The 26,127-nt window shown below is 44.9% G+C and overlaps 2 protein-coding genes across 2 annotated transcripts in view; one reads left to right on the top strand and one right to left on the bottom strand.

Annotated features, from left to right (window-relative positions):
- The window catches only part of LOC100490037 (CMRF35-like molecule 5), a 47,548-nt gene extending 21,664 nt beyond the window's left edge, over positions 1 to 25,884 (top strand). The window contains exon 8 of the mRNA XM_031894994.1: positions 25,598 to 25,884. Within this exon, the coding sequence (XP_031750854.1) occupies positions 25,598 to 25,684 (87 nt within the window). The 3' untranslated portion in view covers positions 25,685 to 25,884. The remainder of the gene's footprint in view (positions 1 to 25,597) is intronic.
- LOC116408238 (E3 ubiquitin/ISG15 ligase TRIM25-like) lies at positions 7,575 to 10,800 on the bottom strand. The gene has a single exon (XM_031894993.1). It carries the CDS (start codon positions 10,761 to 10,763, stop codon positions 9,138 to 9,140), a length of 1,626 nt encoding a protein of 541 aa, XP_031750853.1. The 5' UTR covers positions 10,764 to 10,800; the 3' UTR covers positions 7,575 to 9,137.
- Positions 25,885 to 26,127: the final 243 nt, after the last annotated feature.

The following is a 26,127-nucleotide window of genomic DNA, read 5'->3' as shown; positions in this document are numbered from 1 at the left end:
CCCATCTTTCCCCCCTACAGTCTATATTAAATACTGCTGCCAGAATTCTCCTCCTCTCATCCAGGAGAGTTCAGGCCTTTCCCCTGCTAAAGACCTTATCGTGGCTCTATACTGGGATAGGCCGCCCCTACCCTCCAGCGCCCTGATTCACTGACCTCCACTTCAGGAACCTGAAATCTCTCTGGGGTTTGTGGGCGACGCTGGTCTGTACGTGAGTAGGAAGCAGATTTCCCATCCCCAGATACAGATACATCATTCCCAGCCGTGTTTATATCCAGTACCAGCTCTGTAGCCTCCTGCCCAGGGATCCTTCCCTCTACCCCAGTCACAATCCCAGCTAAGCCTGTGAGTAATGTCTCTGAGATCCGACCCACATCCAGATCCCCTAAAGCCGGGACCTTTATACCCTCTCTCTCTCTGCCCTCATTATCTGCCCCCTCAGTACCCTCTCTCTCTGCCCTCAGTATCTGCCCCCTCAGCCCCACAAAAGGCAGCTCCATGGGATTCCCATTGTTCCTGTAGGACAGTGAGTGGATCTGCCATGTTGCACAGCTCCTCAATGTGACGGATCTTCCTGGACAGCTCGTCCTTTTTTATTTCCAGCTGTTGGATCAGCTCAGTGAGTGTGAGTGAGAGCTCCTCTTTCTGCCTGGAGATGTCACTCAGGAGTCGCTTCTCTAGGGCTTCCAGCTCTTCCCTGATGCCCCTAAACAGGGCAGTGACTCTCTGTGTCTCACCGGCTGCCGCTTCTGCCACTTCTCTCCTGCGCTCCTGCAGCCTGTTTTAATTTCTCTTCCATCTTACTCTATATTTGAAATATCCTGGTGAATTGGAACTGGGTGCACGATATGACCATTCATTTTAAAAATGTTGTTTACAATTACTATGTATTTGACATCTTTTCACATCTTTTCACAGAACTGTGGAGTTTACATTTTTTTTTTCTGTAAAAGATGAAGCATTATGTGCTTTTTAATTGGTTGATATGGTACCACTTCAAAATTGTTTTGCCTCTTGTTTGAGTCATTTTGATAAGATAAATGGAGAGACTTGCTTTGTCTATAATGTTGAAAGGCCCTTTCCAAGATGGAGTAAAGGAATGCTCCCTTTTTCCCGAAATCATGAATCATTACTGAATCTCCAACATTATATTCAAAGGGTCTCACCTTCTTATCAAAGTATTTCTTTATCTGCATTTTAGAGCGACCAGCATTCTGTGCCACAAACAGATTTACCTGCTGAATATAATCAGCCATATTTCCAACCCATGACTCTGTGGCTGCACCTTGTAAAACAGGATTTGTAAGGGGCAACAACAAATGACCTGGTGTATGCATTAACCTCCCTGTCATTGCCTGATAAGAGCTCACTCCAGTAGTAGAGTGAGGAGTGGACCTTATAGCCATTAAACATAAGGGTAACATATCTTTCCAAGCTGTGGGTTTTCCTGCACAAAACTTCGTTAACATGGTTTTTATAGTGCTATTTCCCCTCTCAACGGCTCCCGATGATTGTGGCCTATGCGCAATGTGTAGCTCATGCTTAATATCCAACAATTTTTGTAACTGTTGAGAGACTTTTCCTGTGAATGCTGAGCCTCTATTGCTGGCTACAACGTGAGGCAGTTCCCATCTCGAAAATAATTCAAACAACAATATCTTAGCTGCAGTCAGAGCATTCTGATTCTTAGTTGGGAACGATTCAACCCATTTACTAAAAACACCCACAACCACTAAACAATGAGAATATCCACCCGGCGTTTTCGGGAGGGGTCCAATGAAATCAATTTGAATTTGAGACCATGGCCCTTCAGGAGGAGGTGCCGATCTCAAAAATGCTCTATTAGTAGAGGATGGGGGATTCACATGCAAACAAGGAATACATTTTGAACATTTCAAATATACATCCTCTTTAATTGAAGGCCATCATACAGAACTCATTAACTTTTGATTAGTTCTGTCTGCTGAATAATGACCTCCGACTGGATGTGTATGAAACATTTGAAAGAATTACTCAGCACAATCTGGGGGAATACACACTATAGGAAAACTCACATCCTGTTGATACATTAGCAATGGTTCATTAGAATGATCTGAGGCCAAAATAGTACAATCAGCCCATGCAGTAGGCATAGGAGCTGGTTTGCCTGCTAAATGCCACTCTATCACAACCTCATAGGCTATATAAGACCTTTGAAGTGATACCAAATAATTTGGGGTGGTCACTTTACGCGCAGAAACCTCGGGAAGACTAGGGGGTTCCCATATGTCGGATTGCTTGGCAGCCCTTTTTGCACACTGATCTGCCTGACTGTTTCTCTCTGTATGTATTGATCCTTTTGAATGACCTCTGACCTTAATAATAGCACAAGGGGCATTCCTCTCCTGCAGCAAGTTCCATATGTAACTTAACAAACTGGCATGCACAAGAGGTTTGCCATCTGTGGATCTGAACCCATTTGTTACATACAAAGGCATCAATGTATTTACCACATATGCACTATCACTGTGGATATTGATCCCTGATTCAGGACACTTTTCCAAAATACAAGCAATTACGGCTAGCTCAGCATATTGAGCAGAATGCACTTTACAGGAATTCATTATTATCCCATCTGGAAACACTGCAGCAAAACCTGTGTATGCCTTACCTTGATCATGGTAAGAAGAACCATCGCAATACACATCAATACCTGGCACTGAGGTATCAGAGATAGGATTAGGAGGAAGGGAAAGGTTAGGAGGGAGAGGACATTCATGGGGTTTGCCTTGGTACAGTAGGAAGGTCGGAAGAAGTGTTGTTTGTTTGGCTGTGATGTCCAGATCTCGCTGCATTAACATAAGAGACCACCTTGACAGCCGTGCAGAAGAAATAAGAGTCTCTCCTGGTCGCAGTAGCAAATTTAGCGGTGTGTGTGGACTGTGTAATGTGACTCCCTGCAGTCCAGTTATATATGTGAAGTGTTGTAATGCCCAAAATGTAGCCAACAAATGTCTTTCACATGCTGTATATCTGGATTCAACTGGAGTGAGTACACAAGAGCCATATGCAATCGGGCGTAGTTTCCCATGTTTTTCTTGACATAACACTGCTGCTAAAGCTTGATCCGTAGCTGCGACTTCCAAGTGGAAAGCCTTGGATGAGTCCGGTGTGATTAGAGCAGTTGCTTCCATTACAGCCTTCTTTAAAGTATTTACTGCCGCTGTATGGCTTTCAGTCCACTGTGCCCTAATATCATCATCTGCCACCTCCTTCTTTAAAAGATCATATAGAGGCCTTGCAACATCAGCAAAATATGGGATAAAGTCTCTCTGATATTGAACTAGTCCCAAAAATGACCGTAACACATCTTACGTGACACAGGTAAATTGAGTCTCTGTATTATATCGACCTTGTGCTTGTCAGGAAGTTTGCCCTCTGGTGTAATATTTACCCCTAGGAAAGTCAGCGAGGTTTGCAATAACTGGCATTTCTTTGGGTTTACCTTGAGTCCAGCCTCTCCCAGTAGATTCAGTAGCTCCTGGAGAAGAGTCAAATGTTCCTCTTCTGTTTCCGTGGCGAGGAGAAGGTCATATAAGTACTGTAGAATGGTGCTTGGCTTGGAAAATTGTGACAAAATGGCAGCCATTCGCTTGTGGAAAATAGTTGGGATATTGTGCATGCCTTGGGCTAACCGATTCCACGTGTACTGGCGATCTTTCCAAGTAAAGGCAAACTTATATTGAGACTCTGCTGCGACTGGAATTGACCAAAATGCATTGCAGATATCTAAAGAACTAAATACCTTGGCATTTGGAGGGATTTGGGAAAGAAGGGTAGGGGTTTCTCTGACAACTGGTGCACAAGCAGGTGTAACAGAATTCAACTTACGATAATCCAGGCAAAGTCTCCATGAGCCATCTGGTTTCTGTATGGGATATATAGGAGAATTAGTTACTGATTCACATTCTCTCAATACACCCTGCTCTAACAAAGCCTCAATCGTTTGCTGTATATAAGGCTCACTGTCTTTTGGAAGAGGGTACTGCTTTTGAGGTTCATGAGCCCTTCCAGGAATAATCGCATTTTACCACAGTCGTGCTTATGTTTAGCAAACACATATTCAAACTGTTGTATTATCTGTGACACCCTTGGATCACTGTGCTCCGGAAGTGAAAAGAATTCAGGCTTTTTTATTGCATATACTGCAGGGAAGTCAGAGATAATACAATGTTTTCCTTTCCTTTACCATGAAACCAGATCTTTTCATTTGCGTAGTCAATTACCACTCCATGCTTCTATGGCTACAGCATTAGACCCCTGAAATGCTTTTAGACTTAATGTTTTGCCTGTTGACAATGAATGATTATGTGGTTGGTTGGTATTTAAAATGGATATCAGTATCAATCAGCATTTTCTGGTGTGGGCCTCCGTCCACAGCAGCACTGATAATAGGGCGATTGCATCTCTCCTGAACTCCACTACAGTAGAAATGGAGGCAGCGCTTCCCTATGCAGAAACATTAGAGGAGTGACTGAAAACTGCGGAGCAATTCAAACTTTGAGAAGAACTGGGACCAACAATACGACTTGCAGTTTGTATTGCTCTCATTTTTTCCATCTCCCTCTTCATCTCTGCTACTTCTAGTCTTAAATCCCTGTATGAAGGGGCAACTGGTGGTTCAGGTGCTTTTGCGTTAACATATGTACAATATGGTCGGGTATGACCCATCTGTCCACATGAAAAACATTTAAAGGGTTCTCCCTTGACAAAGGGTCCTTTGGATATATTTGAGGGCTTAACACTGGCACTCCTTAATACTGTGGCAGGACCTTCTACAACTGCAACTCTACCTCTATTAGACTTATTTTGCTCCTTAATTATTGCTTCTGATAAGCCAACTAATCTCCTTATATCACTGGCAGCCCTGTTGATTAACGCACGTTTATATATATCATCACTTTGACTGCTTTGGGCTCCATTTGGCAGTGTCAATTTATATAACTGAAACAGCCTATCCGAAAACCCTTGTACTGACTCTCCCCTTTTCTGAGTACAGTTCCCAAAAGCAACATGATGATCATATTCTTCAATCCCTAATGCTTTTAACAATTCATCAACTAAAGATTGCTTGCTTCTGGGTTCTGAGAACACAAAAGAAGGCAAGCTGTGCCTGAGGGCATTGTTTAAACACACAACAATAATATCAAACACATCAGTGTTAGCATTTAAATTCCTATGCACTTTTTCAAACTGCTCAGTCCTTAGCTTTAGGGCTCTGGTACACGGGGAGATTAGTCGCCCGCGGCAAAACTCCCTGCTCGCGGGCGACTAATCTCCCCGAGTTGCCTTCCCCCTGCCATCCCACCGGCGAACATGTAAGTTGCCGGCGGGATGGCAGACGCGGCGGCGCGTTTTCGCACAAATCGCCGAAAAAGACTCGCGAGGCTTTTTCGGCGATTTCCCGAAATCGCCCCGCCGCGTCTGCCATCCCGCCGGCGACTTACATGTTCGCCGGTGGGATGGCAGGGGGAAGGCAACTCGGGGAGATTAGTCGCCCGCGAGCAGGGAGTTTTGCCGCGGGCGACTAATCTCCCCGTGTACCAGAGCCCTTACCTCCACAGGATCATCACCAAGCTCTATGTGCCCTAGTTCCCTGCTAAATGCTTGTACCTCAGTACTGGATAAAGGTTTAGAAACAGTTGTCTCAGACACAGTAAATCCCATGGCATATACCTGCCTCTCAGTAGAGATTGGAGCCATTTTAACCTCTTTCTCACAACTCTCATGTTCATTATCAACATCTAATTCATTCACATACACATGTTCAGCTTCAAAGTCAGGCACCTCACACCGTGGCACATTAAATGCAGCAACCACAGCACTCTGCTTGCCTAACTGTACTTTTAGCTGGTTTATCTGAGCCTCACATTGAGAATGATCAGCCTTTGCCCTGTTGGAAGATACAGCAAGAGATCTAATTGCCCCCTCTGCATCCTTCAGTCTTTCAATAAGCCATTCATTTTCTTTACTTTCAGCCAAAGTTTGCTGATTGCCAACTCCAATAGCAGCAGCACTTTGGGCTGAAATTCTAAAAGATTCTATAAGGGTATTTAAATGGTTTACTTTTTCTTCTAAAACTTGTTTCTGCCCCATTATATTTTTGTGCTGTTCCGCTATCCAACGGGCAGCAAAAATAAGGGCATATTTACTTTAGATTTGTTTAATTTCTTGCAGCCATGGATCTGTAGATTCCTGCATTACTTTAACAATGGCTTCAGTGTTTTTTACCTTAGCAATCTTTTTCAACAAACCTTCCATTGTGACTGAACTAGTTACAACACTTAAAACCTTAAAACTTAAACTTAAAACCTTACAACTTAAAACTTTTCAGCAAATGTTAAGTATGTGATTTGATGCACAGTAGTACAGTTATTGAAATATCTTTCTACCAACGCCTTGCCCCTCCTGCCTGGCTCGCCAAATATGTAGGATTATAATTATTAGTGACAATATTAACATTAATATAAAATATTAATATTAGCCTATAATAATATAACCAATAGGTTCTAAAAAGGGAGGTTTGGCGAAGAAAGACAATCGTATACTGTACTCATTAAAATATAATTTATGCACAAATCAAAAACACACTAATACAAATAATGAAAAGAATGAAAAATATTATGTAGGGTTCCCCAAAATTTGGGTCCCCTAGGATGGTTGCCCCAGGATAGACCCCAAGGGAGGGTAGTACTTTAGTAGTGGGACACCTTGGGTGGTTGGCACTATAAGGGTTAACAGGGAGTTAGCTTCCCTGCAGTTCAATAGTTAGGCCACAGGGTGCACACAGCATATAAGGCTGCGCAGCCATGTGCCTGCAGGTCTTTCAGCCTGGGACCCCTCTTGGATAAGAGGTATACCACAGGTCAGCATTAGACAGTTAGAGATTTGTTATAGACCACTCTAGGAGTGGGAGACAGGCAAGCTAGTTGGGCAGCGTGGCCCCTACAGGAGAATTACTGGATTAAGATCCACCAGCATTAATAGCTGGAGTCAGGGTATAAAGTGCTAAGTGTAGGAGATTTGCCTAATCCAGGGGTATCTAAGTGGAAGTACCGGGGTGAGGTCTGCTGAGGGGGTGTCCGCTTGGCGTGTAGTACCGGGAAGTGCCCTAGAGAGGGGCTTCTGGCGAGAAGTATCGGAGGGAACCCCTAAAGGGAATCATCTGGTGTGTAGTACTGCTAATATCTCGTGGAGAGAGGGTCTCTGAAGGAAGAGGGAGTATACCCTGACTGCCTCATTGCTCCTGTGTGTAATCTGCCTGTCTGATACTTCTGTGATAATAAATGAGTTCCACTGGTTAAACATCCATCCAGTGTCCTGTCTCTGCATATCTGGAGGATCCACCTGCCTGGTAAGCAACTACCCCAGGGAGGGGGCAAGGTGCCAGGAGTGCTGGGAGTCCCCACACTGCAGTACAGTATCAAGGTCTCAGGAGGGGAGTTATAGTTCATTCTATCCCTATCCTGGGTGGAGGCACGCCAAAATATAAAGGAATAGCTGTTCCCCAAAGTAAGCGGGGCTCAGGACTCCTGAAAGCGCCAAGTATAGTAACATATCAGCAGGTAGTGCCACCTCTAATCATAAAGTGGGCTACAATTACACACCCTTACAAAAGGGAAAAGCGTAAAAACAATTCTATACAAAAATAATAATCACAGATTGTAAACCGTAAATACCCAAAACAACCAGCAAAACAAACCTAGATTATAATCACTAACGACATTTACAGTCTTCAACCAACAAATACATCTGTCAAAGACTATAATCAAAATAATACAAACAGCAAAAACCTAATACATAAATACAATTCCAAAGACACAATACTAAAACCATCAGAGACAAAAAGACAGGAGAATATTTCCCAATCCTGGGACAGTAAGTCAGTCTCTCGGTGGCAGAGTTCCTGGTTAGAGAGAGACCCCGGCACACAGAGGCCGGTTCCCCAAAACAGAACCCCAGACTGCATTTTGGTCTCACTTTTTATACTGTTTAGAGCCTCAACCCCCACAAAAACATCTGGTTAAACAGGTGAAACAGAAACCCGAGTGGATCCAAGTTTCTTGTTTTAGTAACAAATGTTTCCCGCACAATATGCAAAGGAAGGCTTTTGATCCATAATCGCTCGATCTCATACCATATTTTATGACCAGCTCTTTGCATAATATATAGTCAGCCTTCGTTTACACATTATGATGATATCATAGTTACGTCACATCTCCATTGCCTTAGGGCAAACTGTTTAACCTGGTTACTCTGATGCTTCTGGCTATTTCCCCAGAATCTGTTGTTTATACTAAACAACCCTTTTGATCTAAGAGTTGATCTCCAGTTGTTATCAGTGTTTTTGACAACTCTCTGCCCAAACAGGTCTTATTCATCTGTCTCTTGGTCAGTGATGTTATATTTTAACTTAGATTATTAAATACATATAAAAGTAATTTTTATGATGGCTTACACATGATGGCTTATTTCTTACACTGTCAGCAACTGACAGAAAGCGGCCTATAGACAAACAGATTGCTGAGGTGGATACTGAAGAGTAACATGATTATTTCAGAAATGGGAAAGAAATTTGAAGTGATTACGTATAGGAAGTTCATCTGGCTCTAACATGACTGAAATGAACAGAGCACGGATGAGATTTTGGGACTGGATTTTTTTCTCTAACTGGGAAATAAATATCCAGGAACTGTGAGCTGGCAATAAGAGCCAGACCTAACATTCATTTCCCCCTAGGCCAGTCTGTTGCGCTGACATTTCCAGTGAGTTTGCTCATAGCCCCTGACTAAATGTCCCATATTTATATAAAACGTTTTCTGCCTCCATCTCTCCGACTAACAAAATGATTAACTTACAAACAGTCCAGTCAGCGGCTCAGAATAAACACACATATACACACATATATGTGGAAAATATTTTAAAGTGTTATAAGCAATACATTTAATTCTGGGGGTCCCTTAGTTTAAAAGGCTGCCCAGTCAATGCCAGGGGGCACTGCTCAACATAAATGGCTCCTGCACTTCCTTCAATTAATGGCATCACAGGGCTAAGGGCAGCTCTGGGAATGGGGTTCCTGCTGGGCAGTGGGCAGGGCCCTAACTAATGATTCTCACCCATGCATCCCACCCTACCCAGAATGCAGCATGAAGGGGCTCAGTGAAGGAGGCAGTGAAGGTGTGTAAGTGCCTGATTGGCTCACTCAGCTCATAAAAGGACAGACATCCAGCCTTATAGTCCAATGAGATCCTGATTCTCCTGCAGGAAGGGACGTGGGGTAACTCTGTTTCTTCCCTGTCATGTATCACTGTATAGTTATTATTCCATCTGTACAAACACCAGGACTTATTATTATTCCCAATGCAAGACTGACCCCCTCCCCTCTCTATACTGGGATAGGCCACCCCTATCATCCACTCTGCTGATTCACTGCCCTCCACTTCCCAGTAATGTCGCCCTGAGGGGAAACTCCTGGTGCTTAAAGCCTGAGCATCAGACTTAAATCTCTCTGGGGTTTTTGGGCGACGCTGGTCTGTATGTGAGTAGGAAGCAGATTTCCTGTCCCCTGATACAGATACATCATTCCCAGCTGTGTTTATATCAAGTACCAGCTCTGTAGCCTCCTGCCCAGGGAACCTTCCATTTACCCCAGTCAGAATCCCAACTAAGCCTGTGAGTAATGTCTCTGAGATCCGACCCACATCCAGATCCCCTACAGCCGGGACCTTTATACCCTCTCTCTCCCTGCCCTCATTATCTGCCCCTTCAGTACCCTCTCTCTCTCTGCCCTCATTATCTGCCCCCTCAGCCCCACAAAAGACAGCTCCATGGGATTCCCATTGTTCCTGTAGGACAGTGAGTGGATCTGCCATGTTGCACAGCTCCTCAATGTGACGGATCTTCCTGGACAGCTCGTCCTTCTTTATTTCCAGCTGTTGGATCAGCTCAGTGAGTTTGAGGGAAAGCTTCTCTTTCTGCCTGGAGATGTCACTCAGGAGTCGCTTCTCTAGGGCTTCCAGCTGTTCCTTGATGCCCCTAAACAGGGCAGTGACTCTCTCTGTCTCACCAGCTGCCACTTCTGCCACTTCTCTCCTGCGCTCCTGCAGCCTCTGGGCTCCTCTCTCAGTCTCCTCTCTCTCTGGGCTCAGTTTCTCCAGAACTTTCCTCAGTTTCTCTTTCTTCTTCTCAGAGGCCTCACTCAGCAGCTCCACCCTGTGGCCCCGGTGCCCCCCGGCCAGGCAGCAATACACACAGATACAGACAGAGTCCTCACAGCAGTGATACTCCAGAACCTTGTGATGTACAGAACATTTTCTCCCCATAAAGGAAGCGGTGGGCTCAGTGAGTACATGTTCTGCTGACTGGCAGTGCCCCCTCAGGTGCTTATTACAAAATGAAGCCTCACAGTGCAGACAGGATTTGGCAGCAGGTACAGGGGAGTCACAGTAGGAGCAGGGAATCCCAGTCTCCCCCGGCTCTGTCTCAGTCGGACGGAACCTCTCTGCTATGTTCCCCAGAGCTCTGTTCCTGTACAGGGAAGGGCGCTCCTGATACTCAGCTCTGCATTCAGGGCAGGAATAACCCCCAGATCCTTCCTGGGTGTCCCATGTTCTCCCAATGCAGCCCCGGCAGAAGTTATGGCCACAGGGCAGGGATACCGGATCAGTATAAATGCTCAGGCAGATGGAGCAGCTCAGCTCGTCTCTCAGATCAGCAGCCGCCATCGCTAAAATCAGGAACAAGAAACGAAACTGAAAGTTCCTCTCTCTCTCTATAACCAGTTGGACTTGTTTATCTCCCCCTCTCACACAGGGAGGGGCAAGTTTATTGCTTAGACATTAACCTTCTGTTAACTCCTAAATTCCTATGTACTCTATAGATGGCAATAGTGGCAACTCTGCCCATTGAGACGACCTATCAGCATTACCACTTATTATGGGGGAAACAATAATAACTCATCAGGATGGAGGTACAGGGGGCCATTTATATTCCTTGATCTCTTTATATCAGTTGTAGGACCCCTGTTTTTTACAAACTAATGCAAAGGGCTGTGCCACTGGCACTATATAAATAAGTGATAATGATCATTTTGCTCCTGCAACCAATAGGTCCCTATAACTGATTATTTCTGCCAGTCTGTACCCAGTCATGATCTCCCCACCCCTTGAATTAGTCTGTATGTGTGTGTGTATCAGTGTGTGTGTATCAGTGTGTGTGTGTGTGTGTATCAGTGTGTATGTGTGTGTATCAGTGTGTATGTGTGTGTATCAGTGTGTATGTGTGTGTATCAGTGTGTGTGTGTGTGTGTCAGTGTGTGTGTGTGTATATATCAGTGTGTGTGTGTATCAGTGTGTCTGTGTATCAGTGCGTGTGTGTGTGTAGTATATTAGTAAGTGTGTATCAGTGTGTATGTGTGTGTATCAGTGTGTGTGTATAAGTGTGTGTGTATCAGTGTGTATGTGTATCAGTGTGTGTTTGTGTGTATCAGTATGTGTGTATCATTGTTTGTGTGTATCAGTGTGTATGTGTATCAGTGTGTATCAGTGTGTGTGTGTATATCAGTGTGTCTGTGTATCAGTGTATGTATGTGTGTGTGTATCAGTGTGTCTGTGTATCAGTGCGTATGTATGTGTATTAGTGTGTATGTGTGTGTATCAGTGTGTGTATGTGTGTGTGTGTATCAGTGTATGTGTGTGTATCATTGCGTGTGTGTGTATTAGTGTGTATTTGTGTGTATCAGTGTGTGTGTGTGTGTGTGTGTGTGTGTGTGTGTATCAGTGTGTGTGTGTATCAGTGTGTATATCAGTGTGTGTGTGTGTCAGTGTGTGTGTGTATTAGTGTATGTGTGTGTGTATCAGTGTATGTGTGTGTGTGTGTATCAGTGCGTGTGTGTGTGTGTGTATGTATCAGTGTGTGTGTATGTGTGTGTATCAGTGCGTGTGTGTATTAGTGTGTATGTGTATCAGTGCACGTGTGTGTGTATTAGTGTGTATGTGTATCAGTGCATGTGTATTAGTGTGTATGTGTATCAGTGCGTGTGTATGTGTATCAGTGCGTGTGTATGTGTATCAGTGCGTGTGTGTGTATTAATGTGTAGGTGTATCAATGCATGTGTATTAGTGTGTATGTGTATCAGTGTGTGTGTGTTTATTAGTGTGTATGTGTATCAATGTGTGTGTGTGTGTATTAGTGTGTATGTGTATCAGTGCGTGTGTATTAGTGTGTATGTGAATCAGTGTGTGTGTGTTTATTAGTGTGTATGTGTATCAGTGCGTGTGTGTGTTTATTAGTGTGTATGTGTATCAGTGTGTGTGTGTATCAATGTGTGTGTGTATCAGTGTGTATGTGTATCAGTGTGTGTGTGTTTATTAGTGTGTATGTGTATCAATGTGTGTGTGTATCAGTGTGTGTGTGTATCAGTGCGTGTGTGTGTATTAGTGTGTATGTGTATCAATGTGTGTGTGTGTATCAGTGTGTGTGTGTATCAGTGCGTGTGTGTGTGTATCAGTGTGAATGTGTATCAATGTGTGTGTGTGTGTATCAGTGTGTGTGTGTATCAGTGTGTGTGTGTATCAATGTGTGTGTGTGTATCAGTGTGTATGTGTATCAGTGTGTGTGTGTATCAGTGTGAATGTGTATCAATGTGTGTGTGTGTATTAGTGTGTATGTGTATCAATGTGTGTGTGTGTATCAGTGTGTATGTGTATCAGTGTGTGTGACGTCCCTGAGCACGGGACCAGTCTATGGGCACATAAGCAGCACAGGGGCAGGTAACGGTACAACAAAGCTTTATTAACAAGCAATCCCTTAGGTACAAACAAGGTGTAACTGCCCAACAGGGGCACAACTGTAGGGGGTATTTGTGGCCCAGTCCCTCTGGCAGTGCCGGCCCCAGGCCCCAGGCTCACATGTGTGTGACAGTTATTTAGTAGATCTGGGCCCCCAGTCCGGTTTGAGTCCCAGCCCAGTAATGAGGGTAGCTCCCCCTGCTGTGGGAAATGAGGGGAGGCTGCAGCTTATCCCACTCTGCTTTGCTGCCACCAGTCCCCACTGCAGCCTTTCCAGCAGCTTCTCTCTCAGCAGCCACTTCCTCTCCCCTCTGACCCCTCAGAGCCAACTGCTTCCTGTCCCTGGGACCTCCTGGCCCCTCCCTCCTGAGCCAGCAGCTTCCTGTCCCTGGGACCTCCCGGCCCCTCCCTCCTGAGCCAGCAGCTTCCAGAGCTATTAGGTGTCTTTTCACATGTGTGTGTATCAGTGTGTGTGATAGCGCGTGCGAGAGAATCCCTTGGTGCCCTGCGAGGGGTACCTCATGTGCAAGGTGCAGCAACTGGGTCCTAAATTTGGCAGGCACCAACAACTGACGGCATGCTTCCCTTTCTTTTCCCCTAGGGCTTTTGAGGACTCTATAGTACAACCCGTCCTCCTGCACTATTTGTTCCCCTGCTTCGATACCTACCACCCCTTGCCCAGCTCTGTCTCTTAATGGCTGAAGACTAGGGTCTGCTGCTTGTTCAGCCCTAAAATCCCCCCAATTACCTATGTCAAATGGGTCATCAGTCACATCTGTCTGTCCATTTACCTCCTGGACAACTACCTGACTCTGCCTGCTGTCTCGTGATGCTGCAGCAAATGTCTCCCACATCATTCCCAAGCAGGACATCAGCAGGAAGTTGATCCATAACCCCCACTTCATGCAGCACGGGCCCTTCTCCCCAGTCCAAAGTCACTTGTGCAATTGGCACCTCTCTGCGCTGTCCTCCAGCCAGAATCTCTTGGGCCATTTTCCCTGGAACGATGCGATTTAACATGACCACACTAGGTTCCACCAGAGTTATAAAGGCACCAGAGTCCAGGAACCCTTCCACTGGGTTTCCATCTACTTGCACTGGAATCACATGGCATTTTCTCTTGGACTGATCTGCCCAGTGTATCTGCATTACTGCAAATTCTGGGGTCTCACTTAAGTTGTTTTCAGGCAGGTCACACTCTGCACTTTCCTTCTAAACAGTGGCAACAGGTTGAGCAGGCATCACCTTTGGAGCCCCTGACACAGAAGAAGCTCACTGGTTTAGAGGGCAAAAAGCTTGAAAGTGACCCAGGGTCCCGGATTGAACAGCTTCTAGGTCCAGCCCCTGGTAGCGGTGGGTGGGGTGCAGCATTAGTGCCAGAAGAACGTGGGTGAGAGCCTGGTAGCTCTCTTGCCCTGGAACCTGTTGTACCTGGTGCTTGGGGCCCTCTCTTGGTGGGCATCCTGGTTTCCATATACTTGCCTGCCAACTGGGCAGCTTCTTCTACAGTTTGTGGCTCACGGTCCACAACCCACTCTCTTATTACCAAACTCAAGGTAAGTATCCTGGGGGTTCTTTAGCAGTGACTGGAATGTTTGCCGGTAGAACTCTGGGGTGGTAGCATAGTGGATCAGCAATGCTTGTATAATCTCCTCATAGTCCAGTCTTTGTTCATCAGACAAGGCCCAAAACATAGCACTGGCCCTTCCAGTTAGCTTGCCAGAAAGGATTCGGGGCCAATCCTCTTCTGAGATGTTATGGGCCCTGCACATCATTTCAAATGTCTCTAGAAAGGCATCAATGCTGTCCTGTCCTTCTTGAAATGTGGGGAAGGCAGTGGCTAGCTTCAGAATGTCTCGTACCTGACTCTCCACTGAGGACACTGATAGCCTACCATGCTCCCCTAAGCCATGTCCTTTACTGGCCACCTTCTCCTGCACCATTCTCATCAACTCCATCTCTGTGACAGTCAGCTCCTCACGGAACAATTCCAGCCTTTGTTTAAACACCTCTCTCTCTCGGGTGGGGTTGGCGGGTGGCCCCCGAGCCACTTCAGGGGCCCCAGCAACAGCTACATCTGATGTAACAGTCTCAGCTTCTGAATGTAGGAGGGGCAGCAGTAAAGCAATAATCTCTGCCTTTTTCTTTCCTTCTAGAAGCAAGCAATCCCTTAGGTTCAAACAAGGTGTTACTGCCCAACAGGGGCACAACTGTAGGGGGTATTTGTGGCCCAGTCCCTCTGGCAGTGCCGGCCCCAGGCCCCAGGCCCACGTGTGTGTGACAGTTATTTAGTAGATCTGGGCCCCCAGTCCAGTTTGAGTCCCAGCCCAGTAATGAGAGTAGCTCCCCCTGCTGTAAGTGCTGTATGGTCTCTGCACATAAAGTCCCTTATAACCTGCAGCTCCCAGGCAGCCCAGTAACAGCTCCCCTCACAGTGAGGCTCCCAGTTGCACTTCTGTAGGTGGGGGGTATAACTGGCAGATTAACTTAACTGCTGGAGTGTAACTCAGGGGCTGGAGTGTAACTCAGGGGACAGTGCTGGGGAAATGAGGGGAGGCTGCAGCTTATCCCACTCTGCTTTGCAGCCACCAGTTCCCACTGCAGCCTTTCCAGCAGCTTCTCTCTCAGCCGCCACTTCCTCTCCCCTCTGACCTCTCAGAGCCAACTGCTTCCTGTCCCTGGGACCTCCCAGCCCCTCCCTCCTGAGCCAACTGCTTCCAGAGCTATTAGGTGTCTTTTCACATGTGTGTGTATCAGTGTGTGTGTGTATTAGTGTGTGTGTGTGTGTGTGTGTGTGTGTGTGTATCAGTGTGTGTGTGTGTGTATCAGTGTGTGTGTGTGTGTGTATGTATTAGTGTGTGTGTGTATCAGTGTGTGTGTGTATCAGTGTGTGTGTGTGTGTGTGTGTGTATCAGTGTGTGTGTGTGTGTATTAGTGTGTGTGTGTGTGTGTGTGTATCAGTGTGTGTGTGTGTATCAGTGTGTGTGTGTATCAGTGTGTGTGTGTATCAGTGTGTGTGTATCAGTGTGTGTGTGTGTATCAGTGTCTATGTGCGTGTATCAGTGTATGAGTGTATATCAGTGTGTGTGTGTATCAGTGTGTATGTGTGTGTATCAGTGTGTGTGTGTATCAGTGTGTGTGTGTATTAGTTTGTATCAGTGTATCAGTGTGTATCAGTGTGTGTGTGTGTGTGTATGTGTATCAGTGTGTTTGTGTATGTGTATCAGTGTGTGTGTGTGTATTAGTGTGTGTGTGTATCAGTGTGTGTGTGTGTATCAGTGTGTGTGTGTATCAGTGTGTGTATAAGTGTGTGTGTGTATCAGTGTGTGTGTGTGTATCAGTGTGTGTGTATCAGTGGGTATGTGTGTGTATCAGTGTCTATGTGCGTGTATCAGTGTATGAGTGTATATCAGTGTGTGTGTATCAGTGTGTATGTGTGTGTATCAGTGTGTGTGTGTGTGTATCAGTGTGTGTGTGTATTAGTTTGTATCAGTGTATCAGTGTGTATCAGTGTGTGTGTGTGTATCAGTGTGTATGTGTGTATCAGTGTGTGTGTGTGTGTGTGTATCAGTGTGTGTGTATCAGTGTGTGTGTGTGTGTGTATCAGTGTGTGTGTGTGTATCAGTGTATGAGTGTGTATCAGTGTGTATGTGTGTGTTTCGGAAGTCATTAGCTTTGGTATCATGACTATCTTTTGGCTGGGTTGGAGCTGCAGAGTGCCATTGAGCCCTATGGGAGGCTTTCCTTGGGCCGGGTTGGAGCTGCAGAGTGCCATTGAGCCCTATGGGAGACTTTCCTTGGGCCAGGTTGGAGCTGCAGAGTGCCATTGAGCCCTATGGGAGGCTTTCCTTGGGCCGGGTTGGAGCTGCAGAGTGCCATTGAGCCCTATGGGAGACTTTCCTTGGGCCGGGTTGGAGCTGCAGAGTGCCATTGAGCCCTATGGGAGACTTTCCTTGGGCCGGGTTGGAGCTGCAGAGTGCCATTGAGCCCTATGGGAGACTTTCCTTGGGCCAGGTTGGAGCTGCAGAGTGCCATTGAGCCCTATGGGAGGCTTTCCTTGGGCCGGGTTGGAGCTGCAGAGTGCCATTGAGCCCTATGGGAGACTTTCCTTGGGCCGGGTTGGAACTGCAGAGTGCCATTGAGCCCTATGGGAGACTTTCCTTGGGCCAGGTTGGAGCTGCAGAGTGCCATTGAGCCCTATGGGAGGCTTTCCTTGGGCTAGGTTGGAGCTGCAGAGTGCCATTGAGCCCTATGGGAGACTTTCCTTGGGCCGGGTTGGAGCTGCAGAGTGCCATTGAGCCCTATGGGAGACTTTCCTTGGGCCAGGTTGGAGCTGCAGAGTGCCATTGAGCCCTATGGGAGACTTTCCTTGGGCCGGGTTGGAGCTGCAGAGTGCCATTGAGCCCTATGGGAGACTTTCCTTGGGCCAGGTTGGAGCTGCAGAGTGTCATTGAGCCCTATGGGAGACTTTCCTTGGGCCAGGTTGGAGCTGCAGAGTGCCATTGAGCCCTATGGGAGGCTTTCCTTGGGCCAGGTTGGAGCTGCAGAGTGCCATTGAGCCCTATGGGAGGCTTTCCTTGGGCTAGGTTGGAGCTGCAGAGTGCCATTGAGCCCTATGGGAGACTTTCCTTGGGCCGGGTTGGAGCTGCAGAGTGCCATTGAGCCCTATGGGAGACTTTCCTTGGGCCAGGTTGGAGCTGCAGAGTGCCATTGAGCCCTATGGGAGACTTTCCTTGGGCCGGGTTGGAGCTGCAGAGTGCCATTGAGCCCTATGGGAGACTTTCCTTGGGCCAGGTTGGAGCTGCAGAGTGCCATTGAGCCCTATGGGAGACTTTCCTTGGGCCAGGTTGGAGCTGCAGAGTGCCATTGAGCCCTATGGGAGGCTTTCCTTGGGCCAGGTTGGAGCTGCAGAGTGCCATTGAGCCCTATGGGAGGCTTTCCTTGGGCCAGGTTGGAGCTGCAGAGTGCCATTGAGCCCTATGGGAGACTTCCCTTGGGCCAGGTTGGAGCTGCAGAGTGCCATTGAGCCCTATGGGAGACTTCCCTTGGGCTAGGTTGGAGCTGCAGAGTGCCATTGAGCCCTATGGGAGGCTTTCCTTGGGCCAGGTTGGAGCTGCAGAGTGCCATTGAGCCCTATGGGAGACTTTCCTTGGGCTGGGTTGAAACTGCAGAGTGCCATTGAGCCCTATGGGAGTTTTCCCTTGGGCTAGGTTGGAGCTGCAGAGTGCCATTGAGCCCTATGGGAGACTTTCCTTGGGCCGGGTTGGAGCTGCAGAGTGCCATTGAGCCCTATGGGAGACTTTCCTTGGGCCGGGTTGGAGCTGCAGAGTGCCATTGAGCCCTATGGGAGACTTTCCTTGGGCCGGGTTGGAGCTGCAGAGTGCCATTGAGCCCTATGAAAGGCTTCCATGCATTGAAGTTTCAAAGTCAGAAAGGTTTTGCCCTGTTAGCGATCGTTCAGATACAAAAATTTTATAACTTTCGGATCGCAACCACAAAATTTTTGCACGACCATGATATGAATTTTTGCACAATTACTGCACATCAGAAATTATCGTAGTTGCTCCGAATTTTTTTCAATCGTACTTATAACAATCCAAAAATTGTACTTTGATAAATCTGCCCCTATGTGTTGTACATGTCTGTACCCGCCCAAGGCACCCACAGCAGGGAAGACCTGAGCCCCCAAAGATGCCCCCAGTAGCCCCCCATCTTCTTTTCTGTGAATTCACTGCACATGCTCTGTGCTGCTGTCACTTACTGAGGTTAGGATTTGCCATTACCCCTAAGCTCAGCCACCCAGATCACACTGAGCATGTACAGTGTCAATGACACTTTCCAAGATGGGGAGCTCCTGTGACAACTGTAAAGACCTTTTTTACCTGTGAGCAACATTCAAAGAGTTGGGGACCAACACAAGCATACAAAAGTTTCTGGGTGTGCCAAATAAGAGCTGTAAATGGCTATTTGGTAGCCCCTATATGGACTGGCAGCCTATAGGAGGTTCTGTTCGTCAGTACACCTGGTTTTTATGCAGCTAAAGCTTAATTCCAAGCCATGAATGCAAAAATAAGAACCTGCTTTGAGGCCACGGGGAGCATCATCCAAGGGGTTGGGGAGCAACATGTTGCCCTGAGCCACTGCTTGGGGATCCCTGCCCAATATCATTGTTGCTATTGAGATACTAAAACTTTACGCTGGTGCAGTATGTTCAGTATATTTAAAATATACATTTTTAGCCATACAGTGTATTGATTTTTTTCTTTTTCAATAATTTTTATTGGTATTTACATTAAACCACAATAAATCAATGCACAATACAAGAATGCTTGGTCTTATTACATTTGTTTGTACATATAAATTGCAGAGAAGTTGTAGAAAATATATTCTTTGTACTGATAGTAGATACAAAGTCAAATAAACATGGATAAATCAAAACATTGCTTTACCATGAATTACACATTAGATCTTATTCAAAAAATGGTTTTTTTTCTGTAGTATCCAAGATATTTAAGTATGGGGAATATTTTGTCATATAATCTTTCTATCAAAATATAATACAGGTATAGGACCCATTATCCAGAATGCTCGGGACCAAGGGTATTCCGGATAAGGGGTCTTTCCGTAATTTGGATCTCAACACCTTAAGTCTACTAAAAAATCAATAAAACATTAATTAAACCCAATAGCATTGTTTTGCATCCAATAAGGATTATTTATATCTTAGTTGGGATCAATTCCAAGGTACCGTTTTATTTCTACATAGAAAAAAGAAATCAGTTTTAAAATTCTGAATTATTTGATTATAATGGAGTCTATAGGAGACGGGCTTTCCGTAATTCGGAGCTTTCTAGATAACGGGTTTCCGGATAAGGGGTCCGATACCTGTACAAAATAACACAGATGGGATAAATAAGTCAATACATCGTGAACTATGGGGGATAAAGGGCAGATTCAATATTTAAAGATTGATTTTCTCACTGCTGCAAGGACAAATGGAGAAATTTAATTGGATTTAGGTTTTCTTCTTTCCTCTTTTCTTTAAAGGTGTCTGTGCATATTTTCGTTGCCCAATTCAGTTCTGTTCCCTAGTTCCTGTGTTATTCTGACTGTCCATTTGTGTTTTTGACCTCTGACTTTGCTGATTGCCACCTGAACTGACCCTTTGCCTGATATTTGGTTATGTCACCTGGATTTCGATTCTGTACCTCATTGCTAGCACAGTTTTGGCTGTTTCAACTTCGTCTCCACTCACTGACTCTGTTTTTACGTTTAGTTTCCCCAGCCTGATTAGAACTATTGCACCCGAGTGGTGGAGGGCTCCTCCCAAAGCGAAAGGTGGCTGTTATAGGCAGAAGTGTGAGCTCTGACAAGGATCTTGGCTTTTGTTCTGGGTTTGGAATACTGTGCGTGACAACCATGAATTTAAAAGATTTGCTAATATCCATTGGAAGGCTTAATAAAGATATTTATGGATTCGGCTTATCTGAGATATTGAGAGTAGTGGAGATCATTTTCTCAATATTTGACCATTGATGAGTTATTTCCACATCAAATAAAAAATGTCCAGATCTGGGCTTTCATATGTAGGACAAATGGTCCCGTTATGACCAACAATTTTGGACAAAGTGTAAATACTATACTAATTAAAGTATTATAAATTTTCAAAAAAGACAAATGTTCAGGTAAAATAGATATTTAAGGTACGAGGACCATTTTGAGCTAATCTTTTCCAATAACTGACTAGGGTCAGTACTTTTTAACCATAAAAGATTACTTACATTAATAGTAGTTGGGGTATTGATAAAAGTATCCAAAATGTTTGAAATAGAACATTGTGCTATACACACAAGCCCGGATTTGTGGAGAGGCCACAAAGGCCTGGGCCTAGGGCAGCACAAATTTAGGGGCGGCATGCTGCCCCGCCACAACGAAATTTTGAAATTTTGCTCCCATACAGAGCAGTGGGGATTTCTCCCCACTGCTCCGTATTGGGAGTTAAATGCCTGCGCTTGCGTCGACGTGGCACGGGGAGAGGGGGGCTTGTTCGCGCATGTGCCGGGGGTGCGAATGGGGGGACGGCCTAGGGGCGGCTGGATTTGAAATCCGGCGCTGTATACACAGCCATAAAGGGTTAGGTATTGGCTTAATATAGTATTTCAGTTGATAATATGATCAGGTATACCTACTCTTAAGGGAATAATTAGATTGAAGCCATTTACTCCAGTATTTGCTTCATAAAATGAAAGCCTTTCTTTCCAAGCAAATATAATAGGGGAATCACACGAAGCAGTAAATTCTGAGTTGGTTTGTAAAGGTAGGAAAGGGGAATTTAAATAATGAAGGCTTCCATTTTATTAGACCCAGGTCTACTAATATAACTACTTGGATGATTTATTGAACAAGTAGAATATCCAAGGCTATTGTAATACTAAAATCTACACTTAAGGCCAGATTTACCAAAATATAAGTTTAAAGCTTAATGCATAAAAGCTCAGCCATGTTATATCTATCTCTATGGGATTTTTAGAAGTGTATTTATCAAATGGGGAGTTCTTACTTTCACCTATTGATAAATACCCTTCTAAAAATCTCATAGGAATGAATAGAACATAGTTGAGCTTTTATGTATTAAGAACTAAAATCACATATTGGTAAATCTGGCCCATAGTATTGATGTTGGTATATATATATATATATATATATATATATATATATATATATATATATAGTTTATGTACAGTAAGTGAGTGTATAGATAGGACAGTACAGGTTTATGTGGGTGCTGGGGGTCACTTGGAAGGGTCTCAGTTCTGGTAAGTGTTAATCTTACCTTTTCTTGGCTTTAACTTTTCAGTTGCTAAGCTTGCTCTGTTTCTTTTAGCCATGTCTTCCTGCTCAGAAGGTAGAGATCATAACAGAGAAAGATACAGGAGATGTGCTTTATGCAAGGCCAGGCTCCCACAAGATTATCCTAAGGGATTTGTTCTGTTTCACAGAGAATTTTGGAGTCATTTCTTCTCCTGATTTAAAACAAATATGCAGCAAACTTTTGATCCTTTGAAAGCCCCATTCTCAACCTCAATTGAGCACTTCTTCTGCTGACCAGGGGGAGGCGCTGAATATTTATGACATATTAATAAATGTATGAGATGTGTAGGGACCTATAGGGTTAATATGCCCCTATGGCTTTAAGGAGGCGGTTTGGTAAGTGGTGGATCTTTCTTATTGGCCTTCAGCAGCCCGTGTGGATGTGCTCCAGGAAGCATTCAGGGACCTGTACCTCTAGTGAAGTTGGGGAGCAGGGACCCGTGAACAAGGAATAGTAAGAGCAGATTGTATTTATAATAGGACTTTCTAGGAAAGTGAGACAGTCACAGCTTTAGTTAAAAAGAGCAGCTTTCTGGCTCCAACCAGGAGAGATAGCTGGGAGTATTCTCCTTTACAGGATCTGTTGCCTTAGTGATGGGACCGCAGTACTGACAGGAGTATCAGGTATAGTGTCTTCCATGAAACCACGCCTGTTGTTTGAGATCCAGGCCATTTAAGTTGGAAACCCAAAGGATAAAGATTTACTGACAAATTAATCCCCGCAGTGGTGCACCATTCTGATTTTTGCTGCATTCTTGCCCATCCGCAATACTTGCCATTCCACCTGCATGTGTAAATATTAACCCTGCATTGTATTGCTATTGTCTTAGACAATAAAAGCTGTTGGTTCCAGTTTGCTGCAAAAGAACTCCTGCCACCCTTCTTTTCCATTATTTTACTACATTTGGCAGTAGGAGGTATAGTTCAACAATACCATGCAAACACAAAATCTTCCACTTAGTAAAGGCATATCCTGTGGAGAGGGAGTCTGGATCTGGATAAGTCATTGTCTGTATTACAGCCAAAAAGGGATAACAGATGGTTACATCCTGTAAACAATATAGATCATCTTATTAAGGTTGATGGATCTTAAGGGTGCGGATAAGCCTTGGCTGCAAGAGAGAATGCCAAGGTGGAACACATTTTTATTCTCTGTTATCTCAGGACAGGCCAGCGGCAATAGATGCTATACTTTAGTGTTGATGTGGCAATCTGGGATATGCCTTTTCTCATCTTTCTAAAGTAACCAGAATGCTGCCGAAGATAAAGTTAGACAAGGTCAGGGTTATTGTGTTGGTCCCTTAAACCAATAATTTGGGATGTGTGGCTTCCCTGGGATTTAAATCTTTTCATAGTTTTATCCGAAGATCCATTTGAACCACTCTGAGATTCTTATCAAACTGCTAACATTCAAGAGCAATGCTGGTAGCCCTGTTAGGAAATGTTTATGTTTTGTAGATGTTTGTTGCTATGCAGAGCTGCTGCCATTAGAGGGCGCCCTCAAGCCAGTGGGTATCCTGGGCACTAGGGTTGAGACAGCATTGTGGGGCAGAGCTGGCAGCTTTATTTCTTTTTAAATAATTCTAAAACCAAATCCTTCTGTGTGTGGGTGGGGGGGGTTAATAATTTACTACTGATGATGAGGATCCACATCTTGCATCACATGATTCTTGCTGAGTAACCTGCATTTATGCTCCTCTAACATGGCCCATTGTACTGAGTACATATTTCCACTATTTGACTCTGATGCTGAACCTAACTCTGCTGGGCACAGAAACCTGCCTTTCTGTTAGACCGACCCACGTGACCATCTGGCCCCCACACTCAGCCCAGGGGCAGTCACAGCAGCAGGCAGGGGGGCTTGAACACATCAGGCAGAGATACAGTAACTTTATACCATTGTATTGATGTGCCCCTGTCTGGGGCCTGTAGAACAGTAGGGAGAACTCTGACACTTTCAGATAAATCACAAGGCCCCGGCCCAGCGACATTACAACAGGCAGGTCATTCAGCAGATCCCCAGTAACATATTACAGGGTTTATACAACTGGGAGGGAATGCAGCATAGCTGGAATACACGGCACATTCCCATATAACAATCCCAGCTCAGTACAACAGGCAGGTCACAGCAATCAGGTGACAGTGTGAGGATTAAATCCTACAGGATTTCCCACAGCAGCCATTTTGGATACAAGGGCTCTGCCTGCCTTCAATACAAACGCGCGGGAATATGCTACACACACTGCAAGAACTGCTAAAAGCCTGACATTGCTATAGCTAAAGGCAAACAGGCTGCTGCAGGAAAGAAATAACCTTTATAATCAACTATAAAACTTGTGAGGGGATTAGAGCAGTGGCAGCCATCTTAGCTCTGCTGTGGGGCTGATACACTGAGGGGGCCAGACCAAATGGCAGAACATACAGGGGGGTTTGGGAAAGTCCATTAGGGACTATAGTCTGGCAAAGATTCTGCTCAGTGTTTGGCTGTGATTCTTACACAGAAGTTAGCTGGTCTGTCAGAAACTATTTAGAACTTAATTAGAAGCTAATAAACAGTAAAACATACACTTATATGTTGCACTCCTGGTCAGTATATTGGCTCTATGGGCCCCTTGACCCGGGTTCCCTTGTATTGTGGTTATTCCGCTGTTTATGAGCCTTAAGTCTCCAGCAAAACAGGAGCAGAACTTCTCCCCACAGACAGGATCTTACAGAGCAGGGAACTGGCAGAACTGCATGGTGAGGGGGTATCTGCCCCAGGGTCCAGTCATTTCAGGGTCACTCATGTTTGTCTTAATGGTAATTCATTAACTTCCCATGCAACATTTTGGGTTCAGTAATTGGATTTTACAAACATTCTACTGTTTAAAGAGTAGTTTCCATTTCCAGATCAGCATCTAGCTGCTTATATATTCTATTTCTCTAAAAGACATGAAATATGCAAACACAAAATTAATTTAAAATTAGTAATTTTAGTCACAAATTATATTAGAGAATAAGGATATATGGATTTCTAATAACCTTATCATTTACATTATCCCTTATAATACATGAATGATACTCAGCGTTCCCTGTATAACTCAGCCTGCAGCCTTGTGCCTTTATATGGGGGGCACAGAACCCCTCAGTGACTGCTAATATCCTTATCATTTACAGTAGGGGGTACATTATCCCTTATAATACATGAGTGATACTCAGAGTTCCCTGTATAACTCAGCCTGCAGCCTTGTGCCTTTATATGGGCACAGAACCCCTCAGTGACTGCTAATATCCTTATCATTTACAGTAGGGGGTACATTATCCCTTATAATACATGAGTGATACTCAGAGTTCCCTGTATAACTCAGCCTGCAGCCTTGTGCCTTTATATGGGCACAGAACCCCTCAGTGACTGCTAATATCCTTATCATTTACAGTAGGGGGTACATTATCCCTTATAATACATGAGTGATACTCAGAGTTCCCTGTATAACTCAGCCTGCAGCCTTGTGCCTTTATATGGGGGGCACAGAACCCCTCAGTGACTGCTAATATCCTTATCATTTACAGTAGGGGGTACATTATCCCTTATAATACATGAGTGATACTCAGAGTTCCCTGTATAACTCAGCCTGCAGCCTTGTGCCTTTATATGGGCACAGAGCCCCTCAGTGACTGCTAATATCCTTATCACTTACAGTAGGGGGTACATTATCCCTTATAATACATGAGTGATACTCAGAGTTCCCTGTATAACTCAGCCTGCAGCTTTGTGCCTTTATATGGGGGGCACAGAACCCCTCAGTGACTGCTAATATCCTTATCACTTACAGTAGGGGGTACATTATCCCTTATAATACATGAGTGATACTCAGAGTTCCTCGGTGGCTTCTAATATCCATTTATGTTACTTTCTCCAGGATGATAAATGGGAAAATAAGAGAATATTCTCAGAGAGAGAGGAAGAGCTCTATGAAAATCTCGATCACTGTATCCCTGGGAAGTGAGGATCAGGGGAGGAGCTCAGAAGACTCTGCTACGCGGCTGTTTGTGGGATTAGTCGCCATTAGAGTTATTACCGTACAGTTACCCTCTCACCCCTTTAAAGGAGGCCCCTTACTGAATACACACGGTGCCAGTTGGATGCAGGGACCAAGGATTTATGAGCAGTCAGGCACCTAACATATATACAGTGTGTGTATTCAATAAGTGCCCTACATTATAGGGGTGAGACGGTAAGTATATATTACCCAGAGATAAAAGGAAAATGTAATACACAACAAAAAATAAAATCTTATTTTTTTTTATTATAGTTGAATATAAAAGTATATAACATGTAAATAAATGCCCCCCCCATATGAACAATAAAACAGATGCCAAAGAGCAGTTTAATTTTGCAGCAGGAAAGAGACATTGGGGCTCATTTACATCAGCGAATGCAACGAGCAAA

This window comes from Xenopus tropicalis, chromosome 1 (genome assembly GCF_000004195.4).
Source record: "Xenopus tropicalis strain Nigerian chromosome 1, UCB_Xtro_10.0, whole genome shotgun sequence".
Taxonomy (NCBI): domain Eukaryota; kingdom Metazoa; phylum Chordata; class Amphibia; order Anura; family Pipidae; genus Xenopus; species Xenopus tropicalis.
Note: the sequence above shows the minus strand (reverse complement) of the source record. Positions and strands in the feature narration are given on the sequence as shown.

Coding starts and splice junctions, on each gene's coding strand:
- LOC116408238 (XM_031894993.1), bottom strand. CDS start 10,763: ATGGCGGCTGCTGATCTGAGAGACGAGCTGAGCTGCTCCATCTGCCTG.